Genomic DNA, 19,684 nt, shown 5'->3' on the forward strand with positions numbered 1-19,684 from the left:
AAGATTGCATATTATTAGTAATATCGATTTTAAATAATTTATGATTAATAATTAATAACATAGATTTAAATTATCTTTTGATTTAAAAGCCTTTGTACATCTTATCTTCATTGATCTTTTTTAGATTATATCAATTTATCTTCTTTTTTATAACAATTTTAATTAACTTTGATTTAAAACCATATCCTCTTTTGAGCTTGTTTTATCCAGTATTTACACTAATATTTTATTATTTATTTTTCAAAACTTTTCTTTTTTTGGTGTTTCAAAACTATTTTTTAAAAGTAACTTTATATAATATGATAGTATAAAAAATTCGAGGATATGGCAACGGTGTCATATTTCAAGATTAGATCCAGCAACAAACAGAACACCCATTTCATGAATGGGTCACAGAACACCCATTTCGCTTGTCAATGCAGGGTTTTCACCACTTCCTGAGCGTGTGAAATAGAAATTACCGATTTCGATTTACCCTGATTACGATGTGAGTTACAGAATGCCAATCCAAACACAAAAATGACGCGATAGATATCAAACATTCCGATTTCGGGTAATTACGATTCGACTTGGTCATTTCTATTCGATTTGTTAAAATTTACAGAATACGGCTGAATATCAAATTGTAAAGTAGAAATGGCGAAAGTAAGTAAAAACTGAATTTATGAAAAAGTATAATGAGATATTTGAAGAGACAGGTACATTTCCTGAATATTATACAATAAAAATAAATAATAATGCTGAAGGAGTCATAAAACCACATAGAAGGTTACCTAACTACTTTTAAATAAATAAAAAAAAAATACTAAGATGATTAACAATGGTGTAGTATCCAAGGTTTCTGAACCTAAAAATTGTCTAGTAATATTAGAATAGATAAAAAACCTGATGGATCCTCAAGAATTTGTTTAGATAACTTAAATAAAGTAAAATTCAATAGAATAAACCAATTTTTACTTTTAAAGATGGCTTACTTTAGGGCCAAGTTCAAAAACTGGTTACATTCTATTTTGGTGCTTTCTATTTCCTGTTCGTCTATAGGACTATTTCGATTATAAACTGCAGCGGTTTTCAATTCTTTGCACGTTCCTTTTCTTTGGTTCTCAATACTCGAAGCTGCCTCTTTGGATTGTTTCATGGCGGCGGTCATTATCTAACGAAAGAGAAAGTTAATAATATAATCAATGTTTAGAATTATTCCAGTCGTTAGCGAGTTAATCGTTAATAGATCAGGGCGCATCTGTAAAAATATTAGTACATTTGGACGTTGAGAGGTGACTCAAATTTTTTTGCAGAAATTGCTTGGAAATAAATCAAATAATAATATTTGAGTTATCCTCCCTCTCAAAAAGGTCCGGAACATTGTTTAAATAATCAAAATGTCAAAAAATTAAGGAAAAATTCGATTTTTTTCTTCGTTTTTTGATTATAACTTTAAAAGTATTCATTTTCGAGAAAAGTTGTACTGACAAAAGTTGCGTAATTAAATTTCCTACAATATCGAATTTGTTAAAAATTTAAAAAATTGTCACCCTTGTTGCAAGATAGCAATAATTGCGAAAAAACCGTACAAAAACAAGTATTCGCATTTTACGTTTTTCATCCATTTATGCTACATTTAGGACCTTCATATTTCACCCAGAAAAACTATATGATACAGTAAAACAATACCGTAAATTTCATTAAGATCGGTTCAATAGATTTTGCAATCCAGCTTTCGCAAAAAAATTCATTTTTTCAAAATGTTACAGGACTGAAAATAAAGCAGATATCAAGTTGAAATTTTTTTTGCATATAGAAGTGTACTGTACCTTTCATTTGCAATTTTGCAAAATTAAAATCAATTAACACCACGGCGTCAGGATTTTTTTTAATTAAACATTAATTATTGGTGCTACGCGCAGGACAGCGGATAGTTTGCTCTGATTGGGCATTCCAATGACCTTTGATAATGATTGATACATTTTAATTTTTATTACATTTCGATATAAATAAATAAATTTGTTTATTGCAAAATAAAAACACATACTTTGTCATTTGAAATAACACTTTTATTAGCAAAAACTTTCTTTGTTCATATATTTTAACTTAGAGAATAAAAGTTTATTATTTTGAAACATATGCAATTGTTTAAACAATATTTCACAAACAATAATAAAATTAGTTTGATTTTTGTGGAATTAAAATACAACAAAATAGAGTAAGAAAATAATATATTAGATAAAGATTGGAAGAAATTTTGGTGGAAATCAACTTGTGTGAATCGAACACCGCTGTCCTGCGCGTAGCACCAAAAATGAATGTTTATTTAAAAAATTTTCTGACGCCGTGGTAATTAATCGATTATAATTTTGAAAATTTCAAATGAAAGGTACGGTACATTTCTATAAGCAAAAAAAATTTCAATTTACTATCTGCTTTATTTTCAGTCCTGTAACATTTTGAAAAAATGAATTTTTTTTGCGAAAGCTGGATTGGAAAATTTATTTTGCAAAATCTATTGAACCGATCTTAATGAAATTTACAGTTTGATTTTAATGTATCATAAAGTTTTTTTGGATGAAATATGAAGGTCCTAAGTGTAGCATAAATGGTTGAAAAACGTAAAATGCGAATACTTGTTTTTGTATGGTTTTTTCGCAAGTATTGCTATTTTGCAACTAGGATGACAATTTTTTAAATTTTTAACCAATTCTATATTGTAGGAAATTTAATTACGCAACTTTTATGTTAGTACAACTTTTCTCGAAAATGAACACTTTTAAAGTTATAATCAAAAAACGAAGAAAAACATCGAATTTTTCTTTCATTTTTTACATTTTGATTATTTAAACAATGTTCCGGACCTTTTTGAGAGGGAGGATAACTCAAATATTATTATTTGATATATTTCCAAGCAATTTCTGCAAAAAAGTTTAGTCACCTCTCAACGTCCATCTCAAAACAGATGCGCCTTGGACTATAAAAACGGGACGACCAAGCTGAATTTTTTTGAGAATGTCAATTTTGGGACCTCAAAAAAAAATACAAAAAATTTTACTGCTCCTACGAACTTCCCCTAAAAATCCACTCGTAGTGGGGCCAGAAAGCAGATTTTCCAAAAATTTTCCACATCTGTATGTGTAAACTGCGAACAAGTCTTAGCGGTCTACATTTCCAGATTGTCTTCACACTCTTACTAAATGAGAATCTTGATGCAATTCAAATCTAGATTCGTTGCAGAATAAAACTGTAGCCCAATCATTTGCATCCCAGTTTTGATACTTTTGGCACCACTCTAATCTTGCAGCGCGATTGTCTTTGGAGGTAGGTGGACATCTCAAATGACTTCGACTGTGGAGATTGGCTTCATGGAGACGATTACATACAATATCACGGCCTATGGTTATCTGGTGTGCCCGCTGCACACTGGCTGCATGTCGCTAACCAATTCAGGTGCTGAAGTTGTTAGTTGTCTTCGGCTGGACTTCTAGTGTCACAACAACATCACCACAATCAACTTATAACACTTTGGGTTGCTTTGGGAGACTCCCATGCGCTCAGCTACATTAGGTTTTCGCATGCCACCTTGAAGAAGGACTACAGCCCTATTAATATCATCCAAAGTTAAATGATCACAAACTAAACAAGAACTTTATAGCAGGAATAAAATTGAGACTATCAGAATATTTATTGCAGTACAAAAACTATAATTTTTGTCTCTCCTGTTAAAAACTTGTCAATATTCGTTTTCACTTTTTTCTTTTGTTTTACTTACAAAAATTTACAGGATGAGCAACTGTACAAATTCAATTCAAATTAAACGACCACATGAATTTATTTTTATTAATTTTCTTGCCATGAAAATATCCCTAGACTTTTCCGATTAGTGTTTTGTAACACGCAAATTTCACCTAGATGGATAATGGAACAGAGTTGACAGAAGATGTTAATCATAAAAGCTTAGCTTGCCTGCGGAGAACACTCTACTTCACTACTACATCACTGACCAAAACTTCTGAATTCTAAACTTGAACTGAAACTTGACTAAGAACTGAATAGTAATAATTGATAGTCCTCATGAATCCCTCAAACTCGGACACTCTACTTTTCAAAATCCATTCTCCTTCCCAATTCACCATAACACCACTCTCTGACCAATCATTATGATTAAACATTTCCCCCTACGTCTTAATCAACAGCAAAAATCAAAGAATACTCTTAATCACACCTACAACAGGCGGCCATGATAATAATTTCACCAATCAAAAAATGATAAACAAAACTCTTACGACTTATAATTCTCACAAAAAACGCTGGCTTAACAAAATTGCACGTGTGCATTTTACTGCGAACTGTGGACAATCTTTAACGTAGCCCAAACAACTTAACTCCAAGATAAACATTTCAACGATAATCACCTAACTAAATGCCCAAATTTCCTTTTAATACATGCCGAGAATAATTTTGTCATGAGAAAATTACGCGCAATATCCCATAAGATAAACAAGGCATGATATTTCCGCTCCCAAAAGACAAAACGTATCCATTGAACCAAAATCCATGATTGAATACAGGGTGGGACGAAAATGTTTTACATAAAAATAAAAATTACTGGTCTCTTCTTGAGGTGAAATTGTCGTGTCATTGACACCGTTTCAGTATTTAACAGCGTTATAGAAACTGACTTCACTTTCGGTAAAATTGAACAATTGCATACGAAAGCTGCACATTTCCCTTTTAAAATGAATTTTGATTTTTGTCGATAGGATACCCTGATCAAAAGATATCGAATGTTACCTTCAATTTGATAGAAATTTTAATTATGCATGCGTAACCGAGATTAAAAATGACCGGTCGCTTCAAGCTTTGTTTCTGAAAGAACGGTTTATTTTACACAACAAGTGATAATAAACATTTTTGTTCAAAACTATCTCAGCTACATTACTTGTTTCAACTATTTTTTTCTACGATGTACAGATTCTTGGTAAAACGATGTTTTGCGCCCCCATTCGAGGAGGATTTTAGGGAAAGACCAAGGATCTTAGGAATGTGAAACATTTTGGTATTTTTTGAGGTCGTAAAATTGATATTCTCAGAAAAATTCAGCTTGTTTTTATGTTTTGTAGAGGTTCAGTAATATTTTCGTCTCTGAGGACTGAACTAAAAGCTAAAAATGAAAAACATTGCAAGAAAAGTTACATGAACATATTCTCGATCGGCAAAAACAGCAAGTTTATCATACGTATCCATAACACTTTTCCTGTCTTCAACATCGCTTCTCACGGTTTCCATCTGTTGAATAGAGGCGAGAAAATAATCTGAGATGATAGTGGAGCTATTTTCTGCGTTAGTTTCACTCAGATACTGGCCTGTCAACTTCAAAGCGGTCGCTTTTAATCTGAAATCATCAAAACCATTAGACAATTGTCAAATTATTAGAGTATAATATTTATAGCGCATTCAGATTCAACAGAGGTAAGACAAATCTACGCTAACATAAACGCCCAAATTACAATGAGCGATACACCGTTAGAAAGAGTGGAGAAAATATGCTATTTGGGCTTAAATTATACGGATACTTGGAATCATAGCTACGAAACAAAAACCCGCATTGAAAAAGCAAGAAGCTCTTTTAACTTCTTCTTCTTCTTCTGGTAGCACTAAAACCCGGGGTGGGTATTGGTTGATTGCACAACTCGCTTCCATCTCGAACGGTCGTCCATGATAGTTTGGTCAGTGGGTAGCTCCAGTGTTCTTAAATCTGACCATATATTGTCTCTCCGTCGCGGGCATCCTAAGGGCCTTCTTCCTGTGGGGGCTTCCTCCCAGATCAGCTTGACAAAGCGGTTATTAGGGACTCTATGGATATGACCAGCCCATCTTAGACTCCGAGATTTAATTTCTTGGACTACGTCACTCGCCCTATACATCTGCTTGACCTCAGCATTTGTTCTCATTCGGTATTGGTTGCTATTAGGGTTGTGATAAAGTCCAAAGAATCTTCTGAGGATTTTTCTCTCAAAACATCTAAGTTTTCTTTCAATTGCTTTGGTCAGAATCCACGCCTCACACTCATACATGAGCGCCGGTCTAATCACTGTTTTATATATTCTTGTCTTTGATGCTCGTGTTAGGCTCTTAAATTTAATAGTATTATGGAGGCTATACATACATCTGTTTGCTGCCTGAATTCTCCATTTAATCTCTTCCGTGATATCGTTATCTGCAGTGATTGTTGCTCCGAGGTATTTAAAACTCTCCACTCTTTCAAAGTTATATGGGTCTATCGTAACATTTTGCCCTATTCTATCTCGTACCTTTTGTCTGTTGATGCATATGTACTTGGTTTTCTCTTCCCACAATGTCAATGTTATCCGCGTATGCTTTTTTAACGGTCTTAGGAAGATTCTCTGCAACTTTAAGTATCAATGTACGCATAAGGATTCTTAGATGTTACGTCTTTAGCGTCATCTTCTACGGAGTAGAAAGCTGGAGTCTTACAGAAGATGCCATAAAAATTAGAGGCATTTGAAATGTGGTGCTACCGACGTATATTAAGGGTTTCATATATACACCACACAACTAACAGAAATATTCTCTAGAGGCTAAGAAAAGACAAAGAAATTAGTAACATCGTAAAGAACAGAGTTACGAACAAGTGATAACAAACAAATTGAATAAAATTATAACATTAGCAGAAGAACAACAAGGTGTTGAGGTCGGGAAGGTCATGCACTGACGCTATATTTATAATGAGGCAAGTTCAAGAGAAATCGTTGGAATACAACAAACTGGCATATTTATGTTTCGTGGACCTTAAGAAAGCATTTGACAGGGTCACATTAAAGGACGTTATCCATTTGTTATACTCGAGAGAGGTACCTCTAGGAATAATTAAAACGATCGAAAACATCTACTAGAACAACACAATACAAGTAAAAGTGGACGATGAATTAACTGACCCAATTGAAGCCGGCAATGGGATAAGAAAGGGGGATTTCTTGAGTTCTTTATTGTTCAACCTGATCATGGACGAAATAATAAAAAAGTAAGAACTAAAAAAGGATACCAAATGGGAGAAAAACAACTTAAAATAATCTGCTATGCGGACGATGCAATACTAATCTCTCAAAGTGAAGATGATTTACAACGTATGCTGACCAATTCAACATAATCGCAAAAAAATTAACATGTTAATTTCCCCAAAAAAGATAAAATGCATGGTTGTAACAGCAGATCCAATAAGATTTAAATTGGAACTGGAAGGTCAGATAATAGAACAAGTGATGGAGTTTAAATACCTAGGCATCACACTATCTAGCTACGGAAGGCTCGAAACAGAAGTGGAAGATCAAGTGAATAGAGCAAACAAAGCCGCAGGTTGCCTGAATGACACAATATGGAGAAATAAAAATATCGGAAAAGAAATGAAAGGCAGAATTTACAAAACAGTCATCAGACCAATAATGACATACGCGGCAGAAACACGACCCGACACAGAGAGGACAAAAATATTGCTCGAAACAGCGGAGATGAAAACCCTTGTATAACATTAATAACTGGGTAAGAAACAGAAGAATAGAATGGAATGACCACATAAGCCGAATGACAACAAATAGGGCAGTCAGGACAGCGAGAGACGGTTCTCCAATAGGAAAACGATCAGTGGGAAGAGCACGAAAACGATGGAACGACAACTTACTAGAGGCACATTGAAAAAACAGACAGAGTCATGTCTATACAAAAAGAAGAAGAAGAGGTAAAGAACAGAAAATTGGCTTACTTTGACCACATTATGCGTAATAGGAAATACCGGCTTCTACAGTTGATTCTACAAGGTAAGATTGAGAGCAAGAAAGACCCAGGACGTAGATGCATATCCTGGCTGGTCTAACGTTAACTGATCTATTTCGAGCTGCTGTGAATAGAATAAGATGGGTCAACGTGGTCGCCAACATCTCTAGAAGATAGGCACTTTTAGAAGAAGTCAAATCTAGTTTAAAGACTACTAACATAATCACAAAAGGTATATACGACCTTTTCGGATGACTTTCAACCTTTTCTTTCACCTCTGATAATCTCCTGCGATTTTAATAAACAAGTCTATTTCTAGCTGGAAAACTTGCCAAATAGGTTCAAGAAGCGTAGCAGTTTATTTGCTAGTTCCAATTCAAAAAATTAACAGAGTACTTACCTGGGACTTATTTGGTCGCTTTTGCACAACGTATTGAGTATCTCTCTAGCGACAAGTGTATTGTTAACTGACCACGATAATTTAACGTCCATCACATCAATTTTGCTCAGAGTTTCACTATTTAATCCTGAAATTCCTTTCAAATTCTCCAAAATTGTGGAACTTTCTTTGAAGTGTCCTTCGTCCTTGGCCCGATCTTAAAATATAATCATTATGCTATTATAACATAATTCTACATATATATTCTAATACAAATACAAATATTTAGGAACATTGGTTAGTCAAAACCCAGATCAAACAAGAGATTAAATCTTAAGAGCAAACAGTAGCGCGCCATCAATCTAACTTCGGGAGATAGTATCATACCTTTTTTCGTAAGGTCTGCAAAACTTTGGCAACAGTGGTAATCTTTGACAGTATCTAAGATCAATATTTTGACAATTATTTAACTCATAGGCGCGCTAAATGGAAGTAATAGAAAACAATTTTGTTATTAGTAAATAAATATTTATAAAAATAAACCAAAATGGGTGAAAATTTTATGTTAACATAGGTATTTGCACGAAATAATAGGTAATAATAAATATTCATTTCGTTCTGAAGCGAAACAAGAGCTATGTTTTATTTAGTTCATAATTTCCATGTCCGCATAATTTTGGCACGGTTTTTAATGGACTTTTTCTTGGAAGATTTCACTTTATTTTGCGTTTAATTAACTTTTCCCATTTTGTTAAACTACTGATAATATTTTTAGAATAAAAGATCCTAAAACTTTATATACTCGCATTAGTTCGAAATATTTTTACGTAAAATATACTTACCTACCTACAGACCTACATATAACTAAAATTCACAATTAACAATAATCTATTTTTTCAAATAGGCGTTACACAAAAATATAATAAATTAACACTACTTTCCAATGAAACAACAATACCGAATTCTTAAAATAACACACTACTGCACTGAACAGATATCGACAAAGATAACAAAACAGATAAGAGAAACTCTGACGAAGGTTTGTCAAAATGACAGTGACAATTTCTCTATGTTGCCTAATTAGTTATTAGTTATAATATGTTCGATTTCTTGTTAGAAATAAAAAATTTTAATAGGTCCAAAATGATACAAAATCTAGGCATGGGATAAAAAAGTTTATTTGAAGAAAGTTTATTATTTTGTTCTTCTTAATGGCGGTACAGGCTCGCTTTTTTAATATTGTATTTAATTACAAGTAATTTCCACATAATAATATATTTCTCAAATTGGGATCTGTACCGCCATTCTTTATTACATTACGAATATGTGTGCCAAATATTTCGACAAAATATTCAAAATTACAGCCGCAATCTTGAACCGCGTTTGTTGCTACCTGTTGATCGCTACTGTAGCCTCTTAAGCTCCAGCTTAGCCAAGCTCTGCTTATAGATAGGGCCGATATTATTTTTATTATTACTGAGACGAAGTTTAAGATGCAATCCAAGTGACAATTCCTTGTGGCAAGCTGAAAATTGATCTAAGACTCAATTATGCAACGAGTATGTTTCTTACGCTTAAGGCACATCTCTCAGCTTAAGGCACGTCTTAACACTAGAAGCACTAGAGCGGTCATTTTGACTGCTTTCTATTTTTGACCCTCTGTTTTACTTATTCCTAGTTGTCTTAGAAAGCTGATAATTTAGGACTTTTCCTAGATCTATTTGAGGATTATAATTCGTTCTTTACAGGTACTTAGTGTAATTACTTTTTGAGATGTGTTAATATATACCTAGAAGCACCAGGGCGGTCATTTTGACTGCTTTGTATTTTTGACCCTCTGTATTACTACTTATCCATAGTTATTGTAGAATCTTCACAATTTAGGACTTTGCTACATCTATTTAAGGATTACATTCACAGGTAGGTACTTAGTGTACCTAATTACTTTTTGAATATGTTTATGTCTACCTAGAAAAAATGCGGTCCTTTTTACGGAGGAGAAGTACCAGATCAGAGCGATGGTCAACAGAAAAATTTGCACTTGCGTCGGCAATATGGAACCTATTTACAGATAATTGTATATTTTGCTATACCTACAACTAAATAAAATATATCGACGAACAGCTTTTTCCCACAAAGGCAAGATGTCACTTCACCCAGTAGGTATATGGCGTATAAACCCGATAAGTTTGGAATCAAATTCTGGCTTACAGCTAATGCCTAGTCCAAATATTTATTGCACGGATTTCCTTACCTACGGAAAGATGAACAACGACCAGACAATCAACTTCTTCTAGGGGAACATGTAATTAGCCGTCTAATGGGCCCATTTATGAATAAAGGAAGAAATGTCACGACACAAAAAAAGAATTACGAAAGAAGGCTACCAGCAGTACTGGAACAATAAACCGAGCAAGAAAGGACATTTCTCCGTCAAAAAAAAAACGAAAAGATGGAATTGTACAAATTAAAAATTTTTATACACAAATACTTAATCTAACAAATATTTTTAATATCTTAAAAATAGTAAAAATAAATACTTAAATTCTATATAAAGAAGTTACTGTTTGTCAAATATCTAGGCAAACTTTCCTACTTCAGTTAACACAAGAATTGCGACAAGATCATATTATGACTAAGGGCAGGACAACATCAACGGATAAAAATCAGAGATACAACACCTCAATCAAATAATAATAAACGTAGGCAGTGACAAAAGCTACAGTATCTTGGACATGTGATGCGGAGCGAGAAGTATGGCATCCTGCGACTCATAATGCAAGAACAAGAAGAGGTAGATGGCAGAGGAAGCATCCGAAAAAGACGAATTTCATGACTGAGGAACCTGAGAGAATGGTTTGGATGCAGCTCAAAACAACTATTTAGAGTTACTGACCCAAAAATTAAAATAGCTATGATGATAGCCAACATCCGTAGCGGAGATAGCACCTGAAAAAGAAGAAGTGGCAAACAGGGAATTGCTTAAAAAATAAAACATGTGAAATTTGTCATATACCTATGTAAAAAGTTTGTGTGTTGGTCTTGTACAAGCAAAATTAAAAAATTTTGCACTACATGAATTATGCATAAATAATTAAATAATTTATTTAAATTAACAAAATATGTCTTTTATTAGTTGGTATTAATTCAATATAGGTTTTTTTCAAGTAAAAAAGGATACGAAAACGACTGGCGATAGAAAATTCTAATACCCGTCATCTTGACCGCTCTGGTGCTTCTAGGTATGTAAAAATGTTGGTGCTTCTAGTATTAAGGTTAAGATATGTTGGTGCAACCAGACATAAGAGCTGTATAGCAATAGCAACGGCAAAATTTGTGAAAATGAAACATATAGTATGTAGTAGAGACCTAAGAATGGATCTAAGAGTAAGGTTGTTCGGCTGCTACGTTTTTACAACCTTGTCCTACAGATCTTAAGCCTGGACATTGAAGCTATTAGAGATTAAGAAATATGAAGCTTTTGAGGGTTGGTATTACCGAAGAATGCTACGAATATTATGGGTAGACCAAAATAGCAATATTGAATTTCTTGATAGGGTTAATAAAAGGAAATAAATTATAATAATTTTAACAATTAAGAGGCGGAAGCTTGAATATTGAATATATGTCGGTCATTTATTAAGAAGTCCTCGTTATAGTCTGCTGCGTTTGATTATAGAGCGCAAAATAAAAGGTAAAAGAGAATGTAGAAAGAAGACCAACCTCCTGGTTACGAAATCTAAGGAAACGGTTTAGTATGAGCTCTAACCAACTATTTAGAGCTGCTGTAAGTAAAATAAGAATTGCCATGTTGATATCCAACCTTCGATAGATGATGGAACCTTAAGAAGAAGAACACAATTCTAAATGGATATTAGAAGATTAAAAATTGCACACTGCAGAATTGCAGTGATTTGAAAAATCTGTATAATCAATATTATACTTACTTGCGAAGTCCAAGCTCAAATCAATCACATATTGCCGAATAACGTCATCGTTTGTCTCTTTTTGTAGGTAATCCCTCAGCATAACCAACCGTTGGGTAAAAATCGGCTCTACATATTGAAAATCGCTTTTTCTAATAAAGTTATCTTGTAGTTTCCACTTCCTTGTCAATGAAGTTCGATTCCCAACTCTCAAAAAATTGTAAAAATCTTCAATTTCGATCAAGGACTGCAGTTGGGTTAAAGCTGGATACAAGTTATGACTGCTTTCCAAACTGATGTTCTTTATATCATTCACTACATTAAAAAGTTGACAGTTAAAAGACTCCTCGAAAGCGTATTTGTTATTATCGTGTAAGGCCTTTAGAGAATAAAACCTAAAATGAAACAACACAAAAATTTTACTTTTTAAATATAGAAAACAATAGAACAAAACAGAATACCACCAAAATGGGACATCAAGCCCTCTCTTTAAAAACAGATACACACGGAACAAGAATACACACAGGAAAATCATTAAACTCAACGTGAAAATTAACAAGTGAGGAGCCCTAGGTGACGCCGCACAGTGTTCAAAATTGAAGGAAACGTGATCGTAATTACAAAAAGAAAAAAAATTTAAGAATGTCGAAACTAAGAGGTTTGTTTGTACTACTCATGATGCAACTTCTCAGCAAAAATTGCTTTTTTATAGTTGTTATGGCCAGATGTATTAATGTTCAAAAATACAAAATTAAATACAAATTTATACAACATATTTAAATCCTCAGAAGCTGCCTTTTACTTTGATAATTACTTCATTTATGTGGATAGTTAATGTAAAAGTAATTATGCCAGATAAAAGTACATACTTTAAAGATTAAAATGACATAGTTAGCTCCACGGAAAGAAAATTTGGTTTTGTTATAATGGGCTGTCTAAAAACCTATAAGATTTTTGAAATTAATGTTTGACAGCGTATTACGTTTATTGCTAGTTCTTGCTACTCATAAAATCCGTCACTAAATGAAAGATTACAATGCAAAGAATTGAAAAATATATGGGACAAACCCTAAAGGTGCGCAACTGAGTACATTGCGCAATGCTCGTTTGCATCGAGCGCCGCGCGCATTTGGTCTGAATTAATTGCACTCGTACGCATTGTTTACATGTACTTCAAACACATGTTATTTGTTAGGATTGAGAAAAGACTCTAGAGAAAAAGAAAGAATACTATTATTATTACTAAGAGAGATCTTTGGGCCTGTGCTTGATGGAGAAGCAGCACAATATAGGATAAGAAAACAAAGACGAAGAAATATATTCAGACGATAACATTTTAAAAGAAATAAAGTTCAGAAGACTCCAATGGGCAGGACACCTCAGAAGACATTCTGATGAACGAATAGTAATACTATGGGCTAATTAGCAAAATACAAGGAAAAGTTATCTACAGCAATTTTATTGCTGGAATCGAATCTTATGATTGTATATATTAATAATATAGGTATGCAAAGTCCGCAGATACTGTGCTACTTGTGTTTTTTTCAATTTCTGCTCTATAACTCCAAAGATTTTAACTTTACACCAAAAACACCCAAATAAAATCTCACTGTAATTAAATTCTGCATAGAGAAGTATTTTTCCCAATTTACTTCGACGAAAATTTTCCCCGGAAAATGCCGGTTTTTCCAACAAAATCTGTAATATTCAACTAAAATTTTAGATAAGTAATTGTTTATCAATAATTAAATAACTTGGTAGCATAAAAGCTATTTTCGTATAGATTATGATTCCAGAAGCCAATGGAAATTGAATGAACAGTTTAGCAACAATTGAATTGTTAATTAAAAATTTACGGTCGCTATAATGATCACAATAATTATGATACATAAGAATAGCTACGATTTTTGTATAAAAAGACACTGTACCTACAGTTGAGTCCGCGAGTCTTTACCCGTGCGTCATCACTTAAAGCATACGAAATAAGTCGGAAATCTATTTCACGCAACAACAACTGACAGAAAGTGGCTACTGTTTCGATTACGGGTTTTATTATTCATTCGCCGCCTATGGATTGTAGTGAGTAGTCGGTTGTAATCTGAGCTCCCGAAAAAGTAACATTTTAATAAGGAAATTCAGCGAAAAATTTCCTAATTTTTCAGTAGTGTGAATATAAAATAGTTTTGGTGCTGTGAGTTGAAAAAAAAATTGGAACACTATGGTTATTACAAGAGAAGTAAAAGAAGCTATTGAAAATGCTGTAAGTCAAGCCATTATAAAAAGTCTCCAAAATAAAGATATTATAAAAAGTCTTACTGATAATGTCGCCGTAGCCATTATAAATACCATTGAAACCCGTCTAGGTAATTTAGAAGAAACAGTGGCGTCACTTAAAGTGGATATTAACTCCACTAAAACAAACTTGGAGCGCAAAATAGAAGAATTGAACGAGAAATTTGATCGACTAGATCAAGGGAACCGGCGCATGTGTCTACGAATTTTTAATCTAAAGGAAAAGGAGAAAGAAGACACCAGAAACGAAATAATTAACCTAATAAATTCTAAAATGGGTTTAACTTTAAAATATGAAGATATTAACTTATGTTATCGAATTGGTAAACAAAACAAGGATAAAGCTAGGGCTGTGTATCTTAAATTAAATACAATCGAGAATAAGCAAACAGTCTACGCTAAGAAGAAGCTACTAAAGGATACTGGGGTAGTTATTAAGGAAGATCTCACTAACTTAAAATTGGAATTGGTAAATCAGCTAACCAATCTTGTGGGTTTAAAAAATGTGTGGACTGACAATGGTAAAATCTACGTCTGTCGAAACGGTAACGTAAAAATAATAAAAAATTCTAAAGACTTTGATGAATACAGAACTCATTATAATTTGTAAATAATATGTGTTTTATCAATTGTATTATTGCTAATGCTCTCTAGGTTTTAAGGCTTTAAATTTTTGTTTTCGATACCATTTTTCTATTTCGCTTTAATAAACGATTGATTAAATTTTGGGATATCAGGTACAATTTATGACTAAATGCTTGAATGTCTAGAAATTTTAGATAATAGTCAGGAAATCGATACAGAAGAATATAATAATTTTCAAGATTACTTACTTGAACTGGAGAGGGTAAAATGGGAGAATGGAATTGGTGTGATTCACTTTAATATTCGAAGTTTACAAAAGCATTTTGATGAACTGCTCATATATTTAGAATCAGGTAAGGATCTTTTGGACATAATTATTTTATCCGAAACTAGGGAGGTAAATATAAATGATTTTCATATTCCGAATTACGGAATATATTATAATGAATCGTGTATAAATAAATGCGATGGTACGGTGATTTATATAAAAGATAGTATATCATCTACAATTAGTACTATAGAGATAAATGATAGTAAATTTCTCCGCGTGAAATTTTTAACGAAACATTTAAATACTTATTATTCAGTTGGGATAACTGCCTATTATCGACCACCTGCAACAAATACTCAAATATTCTTAAACGATCTGGAACAATATCTGCAGCAGTTGGATATGCAACATCTTGAAGTTTATGTAGGTGATATAAATATCGACTTGTTAAAATCCTATACACCCGATACAACTAGGTATCTAAACATATTAAATACATATGGTTTCATCTCTTATATAAATAAACCTACAAGAGTTACTTCTGATTCTAAGACAACAATAGATCATATATTTATTAGGAAAACTAATAATATAGAAAGTAAAATTGATATAGATTCGATAGTTTTTCAAACCGATATGACGGATCATTTTTCGCCATTTGTTTTGATATCCTTTAAAAGCTGTGACAGTATAAATACAGAACATAAAGAAAAAAATTACAACAAAAAAATTGACTTTAAAAAAATAAATAATTATTTAAAAAATCAATCATGGTCTGAAGTAATTAATAATAATAATGTTCAAATTTCTTACAACAATTTCATTAATAAAATAAACACAATTACAAACTCTTTCACTAAAATTGTTGTCAACAAAAATAACAAATACAAAAAATTACAACCATGGATATCTACGGCAATAATAACATCCATTCATAAACGTTATATCCTCAAAAAACAACTAAATAAAACGCCTACACCCATTCTAGAAGCACAGTATAAGGAATATAGAAATAAACTTAATGTGTTAATAAAAAAACAGCAAAATGATTACTATAAACAAAAATTATACGGTACTCATGGGAATACTAAAAAATTATGGAATATTATTAATGAGGTTGCAGGAAGTAAAAATACACTAGATATTTCTAATATTGATATTGTTAATGAAAATGGGGACTGCGTTAAAAATAATACAGATAAGGCAAATGTGTTTAATAATTTTTTTATAAACTTAGGAATGAAAATGGCAAATAAAATAGAAAATTCAAATTTACCTGATAATTTGTTGAGAGATGTTTATATAGAATCGTCTATTTTCTTAAAACCGGTAACGCAGGCCGAAATAACTATTTTGATATCTAATTTAAAGAATAATTGTTCTCCTGGTCCCGATAAGATTAGTAGCAAATTAATAAAATATATTCATCTTAATATATTGGGCCCATTAACCCATATAATAAATCTCAGTCTCTCAACAGGACAAATACCTACGCAATGGAAGCAATCTATAGTTTCTCCCATTTTCAAAAGCGGTTCTAGAAATAAACTAACTAATTATCGACCGATATCTGTAATAAATAACTTTGCTAAATTATTTGAAAAAGTATTAACAAATAGATTGGTTAGCTTTCTGGATCAGCATAATGTTCTTTCTAAAATTCAATACGGTTTCAGAAAAAAATCCTGTACAGAAGATGCCGCATTGAATCTAGTTGAAACAATAATTAAAGCTCTCGATAATTCTAAAAAATGCCTAGCAGTCTTTCTGGATTTGGCTAAAGCCTTTGACACGGTATCTCATGCCAAACTGTTAGGTAAATTGAATAATTATGGTATTCGGGGTATTGCATTAGATCTTTTTAAAAATTATTTAACAAACAGAACGCAGCAAACTAAAATCGGTGACAAAATAAGCACTAATATTAATGTTCAGATGGGGATACCACAAGGAACGGTGTTAGGACCTATTTTATTTCTCGTATACATAAATAGTATTGCAACAATCCAGAATTTTGAGGGACAGTTGGTATGTTACGCAGATGATACTGCACTCATAATTACAGGAAATACTTGGGAAGAAGTGCATTTTACGACAGAGGTTTGTCTTAAAAATATTAGAATTTGGCTAAATCATAATCTTTTAACTTTAAATGTCGAGAAAACAAAATATGTAACATTTTCCCCAACAGTTACGGACCAACCATCTTTAAAGATTAGACTGCATAATCCCAGATGTAAAGATAATATATGTGATTGCCCCATACTAGAACAAACCCCTGTAATAAAATATTTGGGTGTTATGATTGATCATCACACAAGGTGGTCACATCATATTACCTATGTCTCTAAACGTATAAGAGCTTTAATACATAAATTTTATAAAGTAAGGTTCATCCTATCTAAGTCCAATCTTATTATGATGTATAATTCATTAGTTGAATCAGTTCTAAGATATTGTATAACTATTTGGGGTGGTACATTCTCTACTAATTTAAAAAATTTGCAAACTCCACAAAATATTTTACTTAGAATAATATTTAAAAAACCTAGATTACACTCAACATCTCTACTCTACCAAGAAACAAAATTATTCAAAATACGTCAAATTTATATACACCAATGTCTCCTAAGGACCCAATTTTCAAAAGTAAAAAACAATAAAAAAACTTCAATTACTAGAGCAGCTACTAATCTACATGTAAATACTAATTTATTTAAAAAAACTGTGACGCAGAGATCATTTTCCTATTATGGTCCTAAACTATTTAATATGTTACCAACGCATTTAAAAGAAATTAATATAAGACATAAATTTAGTACAGAAGTAAAGAGTTTAATTATCAGTAACCCAGAAATGTTTAAAATATTTGAAAATGTTTGAATTTGATTTGCACAACCAATTCGTATTTTCTCCTTTTTTACTCTTTCATCTTATCATCTAATAATCATCTAATAAAAAAAAAAAACTAAATCACATAAACAGTTAAAATCTAAAAAGAAATGTATCGATTTGCTATTGTTATTGAATGTTTTGATTTATATTTTACTTTAATTTATACATATTATAGACAGTGTATTTAATAAATTATATGTACATTGTATATTATATTGACTGACATCAGTGGGAGGTATCCGACAAACAGATGCCTTGTGTCTAGGTCTGCCTCCGGATGAATCAGTCAGTATAAGTATATTAATTAGGTCTGTTATATGTATATTGTATAATAACTAAGTGGTTGAATAAATTATTATTATGTATTTAAAATTATAAAATTTGACGTTATCAAATATATAGAATGTCAAATGTAAGTTTGCTTCAAAATTTTTGCGCAGAATTACAGCTACATTTGAAGTAGCTTAATAAATTCTTTTATTATTATTGATTAATAAATAAATAAACAATTTATAAAAAAATCCAATAACATATTTTATTTTTGTTATTTTATTCACTTTGACGGAAATCTAAACACAGTCACTTCAAAACGCAAAAATTCGACAAAAACCGCAAAAAGTTCAACTGACTGACAGCCACAAAATTAAACAAATCAGAAACGTCAAACAAATTGTGCTTAAAATATGAAAACATACCGAATCGTTTTTTTTGTACCTATCTCTTTTCAATGCACTGAGTCTAGATGGTTCATAAAAATAACGTGTTGTTAATTAATAACAAACGGCAGCTGGTTTGTCATGAGTTTCATGCATGGAAGAGAATGATGCTAGATAAAAAGTATGTGTTTTATCTCGCCAGGTATTAATGACGCACGGGTAAAGACTCGCGGACTCAACTGTATCTAGTGTACTTTACAAAATTGAAATTGGACTATTTAAGCGACCTCAGGAATATTTTAAAATTATAAACAATTTTTTGGCTTATAAACAATTAGAATATCTCGGGAAATATTAAATTAAATTAGATCATGAAAACGGTATTGGAAAAAAAGCGGCAGGATGCTTCTTTTAAAAGAAAAAACGTTTAATTGTGATGAGTGGTTCCTGAGATACAACCGGTCACAGTTGACCGGCATTTACGGCAAAGATATAAACAATAGGATCATAATTTTTGAACCATGACCTTTTTATTTTTATCCTCTTTCGTCACACCAATTTGCATATCTTTAAAATAAAATAAAAACTATCGATATTACGAGTGAAAATTGCCAAAAACAGCAAAATTCCAATCAAAAATCAGGTTGGAGAAAATGTAATCTCAAAGTTCAAAATCGGTATACGTTAAAAAAATGCATTTTCTCGGCTTCCCATGGAGCTTTCTTCATTATTTTTTTGTACCCAAGTAACTCGAGTAGAGCCATCTAACTAACGCATTAGTAAATGTCAAAGTTGCTTTTGTTTTGTTATAATAGATTAATTTATTTATAAGAAAAGAAAACTACATATTTTTGCCAGTTGTAGACTTTTTTAGATCATCTTACTACAAGTGTACCTTTTAACG

General features: G+C 32.0%; 1 protein-coding gene across 3 annotated transcripts in view; it reads right to left on the bottom strand.

The window, feature by feature from the left end:
- Positions 1 to 19,684, bottom strand: part of LOC126885081 (serine-protein kinase ATM-like) — a 624,001-nt gene that overhangs the window by 349,040 nt on the left and 255,277 nt on the right. For all 3 annotated transcript variants that reach the window (XR_007698275.1, XR_007698276.1, XM_050651504.1), the window contains exons 23-26: positions 12,103 to 12,476; positions 8,177 to 8,372; positions 5,182 to 5,380; positions 975 to 1,153 (exon numbers count right to left, since the gene is read on the bottom strand). Coding sequence is in view for 1 of the 3 variants with exons in the window: in XM_050651504.1 (XP_050507461.1) it covers positions 975 to 1,153; positions 5,182 to 5,380; positions 8,177 to 8,372; positions 12,103 to 12,476 (948 nt within the window). In the remaining 2 variants the exon portion in view is untranslated. The remainder of the gene's footprint in view (positions 1 to 974; positions 1,154 to 5,181; positions 5,381 to 8,176; positions 8,373 to 12,102; positions 12,477 to 19,684) is intronic.

The sequence above is a fragment of the Diabrotica virgifera genome, chromosome 5 (genome assembly GCF_917563875.1).
Source record: "Diabrotica virgifera virgifera chromosome 5, PGI_DIABVI_V3a".
Taxonomy (NCBI): Eukaryota; Metazoa; Arthropoda; class Insecta; order Coleoptera; family Chrysomelidae; genus Diabrotica; species Diabrotica virgifera.